An 8,353-nucleotide genomic window follows, 5' to 3' on the forward strand; every position below is an offset into this window, starting at 1 on the left:
TGATATTATTCAGAAGATGATTATTTCAGAAAGCCAGTGCACTTCTTACCGCTTGTGTGTTACAGCCTCTGGTGGTCAGAGGATGATGTGCAAAAAAAAAACTTGCGATATTACTTTCATGTTTCATTGCCGTTCATTTATAAGCCCAAGAAAATTTGTTTCAAATAATCAACATCCAAATAGTAGGCTAGTCAAAATCATTTTTAATTGCAACAAATAATTCATAAGCATATAGTAGTCGAGATTAAATCATATAAACACAGTAACAAATTAACGATTGTTTCCTATTTAAAATTAAATGCTACGTTACCATTAATAGTGAAATTTGAAAGTGATATGGGTATGTCCATCATAGTGGCATTTGAAGGACGGAGATTGACAGATTGAGCACTGCTTGTTGGGACATTTGGAGACGACAAGATGTTGCTCCAGTCTCGTCTCTCCTGCGCTGACGGAGCCCAATAAGCCTGCAGGTTGCCTGTTGTAATCCGTTGCCTCTGCTCTGAGTCTCCATTGCTATGGTTACAAACTAGCAGCTGAGCCAGCGCAATAATTTAGAACCTGTCATCAGGCAATTTGACCGGAACGTCTTTTTAGCTGTCCTATAACACCTTTTAACGGACACCCTGCAGCCAATCAGAATTGAGTATTTACCCAGACCATGGTATAAAGGAGGTTATTGGGTTGGTGGGGGGAGCAGTGAGACTTGGCATTAGGGGAGTGTCTCTGGGATGCCAGAGATCACTGTCTAGCCTCCTGGAGGTGTCGTGGGACCAACTAGACGAAATCCCACCCAATGACCCCAAAGACATGTTAGTTATCACTGCTCACTGATCTATATAGTTAAGCCTTGCCATATTAGCTTATCATAGGGTTTAGGAGGTTATTCACTGAGTGCTGATCCTTTCTTTAGAGCACAAACTTCTTGTTTTTATTTGAATTTAAGACATGCCTGGGGAAACTGCACCTCTCTAAACTGTTCATCATATCAGGGGTAAGGCAACCACAAATGACTACATCAGATATCAAGTGAAAAGTGAACATGTCAGTGTGCAAATCCTCTTACAAAGAAGATCCAAGGACTCAGTTTGGATTTTTACCTGAGCTGTCCCCTTGGCCAGCGTCATCCGGTCCTCCTCTGAACGAGGTGGAGTGCTGCAGTCCTTTGGCCTGGTGCTTAAAGATAGAAGAGGACAGCTCCTCCAAGGTACAGCCCAGCAGGTAGGCCGCCTTCTGGGCCCATTCATGGCGAGCAAACTGCCTACGTCCCGCTGAAAACAAAGTAAGTTTTGTTTAAAAGACATTATATGCAAAAAGGACCTTATGAAGAAAGATAATGAAGAGAACAGGTACAGAAAGATGAAGAGGGTGGAGGATGAGTAGGGTAGAAAGGACACTTTAATTGAGATACATAAGAAAACCTATGTGTAGTTTCATAGTGCTTTTTCTCTTCCTGAGCTATAGCTAACATGAACTGAAAACATGATGTAAAAGTACAAATTAGCATCAACCACAGTATTTAACCCAGATAAGCTGGGAAGACCCAGCAAGTGTGTATATCCAAAACAGATATTTTGTCTCTGTTGTTGACAGGAGTGGAAGGCATTTTGAATACGAGAACACGACTGTGGGAGTTGTGTGAAAACTGACAAGGTGTTAAGACTCTTACTTGAGGATGAGTTTTTCCATCAATAGAACATCTAGTTCCTAACTGTTCAAACAACCGATCTGATTTCCTGTGTCCATGCTGTACACCATGATGCCATCAGATAGCATCCATGTAAAGATTAATCCGTGGAAGTACCGGAAGTAAACAAGGCCCCATTACTGCAGTGGCATCTCCCAACATGTGCATGCTTGAATGCAAGCTCTCCTTAGAAGTGTACAGTTTTCTCCTTTCACCTCTACTTTCTATTTAAAGTTATTTTTGAACACCTTGGAGGGAACCTGTGCAATTCTCAGCTGCTCCAACTAAATGGGCAAACTTCAATTTTGGAAAAAAACAGATTGCGAAACAATTAACATCAGCAAAGTTAACACTGCTTAGCTAACGCAGCTTACATTTGTCAGCTAACTTTACACTGTCTGGCTGATGTTAATGAATGAATGAACTAAACCAACTAACTGTGGCATTACTGTGAACATAACAAGCTGCATTAACTCAGGCAATGACCACATGCAGGCAGCAGCAGACCCTTTGACTTGCCCTGCAGTAACAGCAGCACTGCAAGATGGTGGAACATACAAAGCGGCTGCTGGATTCGTCTCGAAAGGAGTGAACTACAAATGACTGACTGAAAGGAAATGAGCATTAAATTTGATGCTCACACAGGTGTGGGATATGACTCCCATATTGCGATTCTAACTGTGTCATTTGAGAAGAGAAGCATATTAGTCTATGATAACACCTGACATCTTTTCAAATGTGTCTGTGCCTGTTTTCTTTTAACGACAGCCCATTTAACCATACTGCACATTTATGTAGATACAGCCATTGGAAGTGGCAGAAAATTGGGAGCAAATTTAAACACCACCACTGAATATCTTGCCTGGCCCTTATTCATCTCTTTCCCATCCCAGTTTGTGACTTTTTACAACTGAAGGTGTGGATTTGGAAAGAGGTGAGGGTGGGTTAACCAGACAGAGAAAGTCTAACGAAAAATGCTATTAAGTGACATTATGGGCTTTGCTGTGCATTTAAAGGGCCACTCCACTCATGTAACATATCAAAGTCAATTTGAGTCAATTCTAGTCATGAGGACTGCTATTCAGCCTGTGAAAACAGACGTATCGTAGACGTGTGTGGCTACAATGGAGTTTTGTTAAGTCAGAAGATTAGTTAAAAGGATACTTTGCCACTTTTCAACCAACTTTATACCATAATAATGTGGGTAGTATGTTTAAATGAACTGTATTAATCTTCCCTCCATCTTCCCAGTGCTTAGATCTCCATGCTCATATCCCACTTTAAATTTTCACCGGGTCTAGGGCTGTTCCTCGAACTACAAATTGTATTTTGTACACCTGCCACCATGAACACTGAGTAAAGAAGTGGATCGAGACAGAGAGCGGCCCCCTCTCTCTCAAACTCAGGCCAAACTCAGATCCAACTGAGATTAAAAAGTAACTGACTTTATATGCTTGCCATACTGACTGTTTGTCTGCTTTTTACAATGTTGTCTTTTGTGTTTGGTGAGCCGAAGAAAAATTCCACCCGTGGTGGAAATTCTATTCTATTCTAAAACTAGATAGTGCTAATCAAATATGAGCCAAGACTCTGTGACTGCGTTGCCTATTTCTCGCCTCAAATGTCTGCAGAATTATATTTTAGCTTACTGTCTAACTGTAATGTGAGATCACATATTACCTCCAGGCTGCCATATTGCTTTCTGTGTCAAAACAGACAAGCTCACATTACATCACCCATCAGCAGGAGCCTTTACTGGTCCGGTGAGGTGCAGTGCATTCTGGTAGTTGTAGGTTTTCTACCTCTTGAGCAAAAGTGAATGCCAAAGGCCTTTTTCTCTGTTTTCTGTGGTCAGGTAGCACCATTTCAAAAGTATTTTCATCTTTCTACTGCATAGACAGCCCGATTTTATGAAAAGAACATCTTTTCAGCTGTGCAGAAATTCTTCTTTAACATCAGTTGAATATCTTGGCTTGGACACTTCTTGCGTTGCAGACTGGGGGTTTAAGGTTTGAAAGATGTGAGCAATTACAAAACAGTTCAAACAAAATATGTGATGTATGATGAGAAGTGCAGCATCCAATTTTTAAAGATGAACCCATACTAGGTATATGGGCCTGTGCCATTTTTTTTGACCATCATTTTTAAAATCTGTTTCTTGCAATTGCCCCGACAAAGGGAAGTGAAACACTAAATCCCAAAAGAAAAAACAGCTCCCTTAAAATGATGGCAGCCATTAAAGCCATCACGTGTCAACATGTGTTTGTGACTGTAGGAACTGGAGCAAATACAGTAAAAGCTTAAAAAGTTAAAATTGGTGTTTTCTGAGATTTGATGTGGAAACAAATCTAACAGCTCAGATTCAGATTTTTGCTAATCACTGTTGATCATGCCCTACCCTGACTATCAGTCTGTACGAGGAGTGTGTCTCCATTTGGTCTGGAGGTGATTCAAAGCCCATGTGTTAGAAGGAACTAAGGCAACACGACAGCCTGCACAGCCAGCCAATCAAAGAGCTTACACACAGAGCCAGAGAATCAACAGGCGCCCCTGCCAAGCAGAAACTTCATGGGGATACACAGGGTAAGCTGGGAAATACAAGTTCTGTGGTAGAAAGTCAAAGCACTAACTAAAGAAGCGAAAATGAACAAGCTTTACTTTGCTTTTGAGAACGTGTTGTAGTGTGACGACGGCTTGGGAGCTGAATGTGGGCGACATGGGAAGGCATCAGAGAGAGGAGTTTAAAGGGACGGCAAAGTTCTGATCCTCGTGATTTTCATCTCACGCAAGAGAAAAGGGTGAGACACGGAGCGGGGAGAGGCATCATGAGGCAAACACGAAAACACAAGAGAGGAGCAGATGAAGAGAGTCGGGGGAGGAGGAACAGAAACAATAAAAATGCTAATGTCTTAAGGCCTGGAAGGAATGATAAAGGCATTAAGACATAAAATACAAACAAGAGAGCCTCTGAAATAAAGTTTTTAAGTGAAAAACAGTCAACTTGTGTGTTGTTTTTTCTATTACCTTCATCTCCGTCTGCGTTTGATAGGGCACAGCATGCAAACATGCAAGCAAAGAGAGGGGGTTAGAGATAACACAGTTCACAGATTCATCAATTCACAGTCACAAGAAAACAGCATTCAACAGCACTAACACCCACCATCATGCTTTGGAAGAGCAAGTTGAGAAAGACATGTCACTGTAAGATCCACAGGCCCCTGGTTTAGATCAGTGGAGGGTAAATGACACTCTGTGGACTGTCACGAGTCCATGAGGGGGCTTCCCCCAAAAAGACAATGGACTCAACTAAAAGAATGTCCTCTCCTTTCAGTAAAGTAACAGTCAGTGCAGACTGAGGACTTTCAAAATCACACAGTCGTTACTAACTACAAGATATTTCTTGTCCCAAGACGAGGTGTGCTGATTATTACAGTTGTAGAGATACAAAACCAGAGCAAATATTTTCAACAAAACCATCTAAAACTTTATTGTGTGCATGTTTGTCCAATACTTTCCTCCTTCATTGCACTCAGTTCCATGTCTCAGGATTTTCTGCAGTGATTTATGGCAGAGGTTGGACACCTCCACTTAACAGTGTAAAAAAAAAAAAAAAGCCAGTCTGCTTGCTCCAGGGTTCCTACATATTTTCCATTTTAAAATTCATTTTTTTCCAGATTCAAATATCCAGACTTTGTCCGTAATTTTTTTCAAACCATCTTTGACATCTGAGTGCAAATAGCTAGATGCTTATTATGTCAATAAATTAATCTAAAATCCAACTGTTATTTAACATGTATGTTACATTCTGATTATATATGCCACTGTGTTGCCAAATAATTGCTAGAAGACTGTAGTTTGGTACTGTAGCTAACTAACCAGAGCTAACTTTTCTCATATTAATTTCCCTTAACATATTGAACAAATAATTACCTATTATTGTTGCCCCCACATTTCTCAGTCTCTTTTAGAAAAAAATATCTGAAAATAAGTTGGAAAAAGTTATATAATTTAATTTTCCCAGTGTCTGTGGAGCCTTGATTATACACTGTGTCCATGGAAACGGCAATGAACATAGCCAAAAAGGTATGGTTTCCTTATGTGGAAAAGACAGTCCATTTATTTTACTGTAAAATACATCAATGCATAACTCAAAAATGTCCAGACAAGCTTGATATTTGATTATCCGTGATGCTATGTACTCTATATGCAATTTACAGATACTGTTGCATTTAATTTCAAACTCATTTGGTCGTGGATGTCTGGATTTGGTTCATTTATAAGGCAGTGGGACAATGTTTGCAGGATTTGACATACAGGCGTGGAGACAGCTCTGCACTATTTTTTGCCTTAATTTCAACAACCTCAAGCTCGCTCTGGCCCGTACTCTCTCACACAGTGGCAAAAAACTTTGGCTGTGTTGGCTGCCTTTTCCAAACGCTGGGATAAAAACACTCCTTTTGTACGACCAATTTATTTTTAGAAATTTTGAATTGTATATTTTAGAAAACTGAATAAGGGCTACAGTCTGGAAAGACAATATTCTGTTGTTTCCCAACTTATCCAGACCTGGAAATGACTACAATAAAATTCCATACTTCCTACACTGCTTCCTACGCAGTATAATGTGTAGGAACCCTTTTACAAGATTTTTCTGGAATGTTTGAGCATTTGACTTTTTTTTTTCAGTGGTAGAGTAAATGGACCTTGAGTTGAAATTTTCAATGGAAAGTGATTAAACCTATTATTCTGATTAGGACTCTGAATAAAAGCTCCAGAATTAGCATCTGAAGGGACCTTCAGTTGACACCGATTTGTCAACTGCTGTTTCCAGTGTCAAGAAAAAACTTTGAAGCTTCATTATCAAACATGTCCCAAAACCACTGAAGAGGCTCATGACAGCTCGGACAATTACAACAAGGTCAAACATCTTGGAGTTGCTTGAACTAGAGGACTAATTGTCATTCTGTAGTGTTGTAAAAGTTTTTTTGTGTCCAATCTCACAAATTTGTCTGATACAGGCAAATTCGACAAAAGTCATGTAAACTATGCTGCAATTAACACAGAATGCTCATACAGGTCTGTAAATGTATGTGCTTCTTGACTAAAAGGACTTTACTGACTACATTTATCTGCTCCCTGCAATTCAGTGTTACCATGTTTTCAAAAAGAATCCTTAAGTTCTGGAATCTGGTTCACCCAAATTACAAATAAACGTTTTCTCATTACCTCTAGTGGAACTTAGCAATGCAGATACACTATACTCCTAGAAGTGTAAAGACAACCCTGTCTGCATACTTTTACGTACTTTTGGTTTGGGTATGTTTTTTCTTGGTTTGGTCTTGGCCCATCCATCATACATACATACATTTTACACAAAAATGTGATCCAACTTTTGGTGAGAAGACTTCTCGGAAATCTCAGACAACCCAAACTATCTGCATCATTATACACCACTAGAGTAAGAAAATGCTATTTTGTTTTTTTTGTGATTTGGGTGACCAAAAAAAGTTGATTTCCATGCTACAAACTGAAAAATCAGTACGAAGTCCAGCACCTAATGGAAAAATCTTGTATTCCTAGTTATTGTTGCTGTAAGCATGCTGCCTACTGAGTGTGTGTGCATTCACATGTAAAGCCTGACACCCAGTGGCAGCTGGTAAAAAGTCATCTCCAGTCTGTTTTTTGCTACTATGAACAATTTGATTTCATTTGGAGCAGTTTCTGGTAATTTAAGCAGGACCATGATGTCATTAATGTTGAAGTAATGAGGTGAAGGAAATGAATACATGGTTGGCAGGACAAAGAAGCAATTTGCTGGGTAAAATGAATAAATCGAGTGTTCAGAGACAGAGATATGAGAATAAGAACACTCCTCCTGTTTCAAATAGATTTTACACTGCCAGGTAGGTAAAAAATCATTTGCTGTTGTCATGCTGTCAGAACCATGTTTCTTCACATCTCTGTCTCTACTGATGACATGCTGATAACACAAACTCTTTGTTATTTTGACCTCTCGGTGGACAAAACTTTAAAACAGCCTTTCTGTCAGTCTCAACAAAAATGCTATATTATAGTCTTAACAAAAGAAGCGCATATTGTAGGGATGCACCGAATATTCGGTAACCGAATATATTCGGCCGAATATTGCAAAAAACCACACATTCGGTATTCGGTGAAATAAGTGAAAAGCAAGGCCGAATAATAGTGGCGTGTTTTGATAACACAATCAAACAGCGTGTGGTGACTGACGGAGTAAAATGTCGGCAGTGTGGCCATATTACTACGTCCGTCACCGCACTCGCATTTGCGACTAAAAATAGTTTTCTGCGGGCAAAATAAATCATTCAGCACGCTGTGTGAGTACAGATTTCAACCAGCAGCAGAAACGAAACGGCAAATCCCGCCAGTTGTGGGTTGAACGGGGGTCACGGACACAGACAGGAATATGTAGGCTATTCCTGTCAAATACGGTGGCGCATGATAACGGCTTACCGGCAGCGGGCTCCAGGTGAATAACTTGTTGTCATGACTGCCCAAAAGCAGGCTACCTGAACAGCCGAGCCATGGCGGCACACAGTATGTGGCGTATCAGAGGAGAAACGAGCTGTTCACATTTCTCTCTCTGTGTCAGGTAACGGCCCACAAACCTCACCGCACTTTAGGGAC

The 8,353-nt window shown here is 40.2% G+C and overlaps 1 protein-coding gene across 21 annotated transcripts in view; it reads right to left on the reverse strand.

Annotated features, from left to right (window-relative positions):
- myo18ab (myosin XVIIIA b) overlaps window positions 1–8,353 on the reverse strand; it is a 237,305-nt gene that overhangs the window by 143,350 nt on the left and 85,602 nt on the right. For all 21 annotated transcript variants that reach the window (XM_050055414.1, XM_050055407.1, XM_050055399.1 and 18 more), the window contains one exon: window positions 1,101–1,271. In XM_050055414.1, coding sequence (XP_049911371.1) covers window positions 1,101–1,271 — 171 coding nt within the window. The remainder of the gene's footprint in view (window positions 1–1,100; window positions 1,272–8,353) is intronic.

The sequence above is a fragment of the Epinephelus moara genome, chromosome 2 (assembly GCF_006386435.1).
Source record: "Epinephelus moara isolate mb chromosome 2, YSFRI_EMoa_1.0, whole genome shotgun sequence".
Taxonomy (NCBI): Eukaryota; Metazoa; Chordata; class Actinopteri; order Perciformes; family Serranidae; genus Epinephelus; species Epinephelus moara.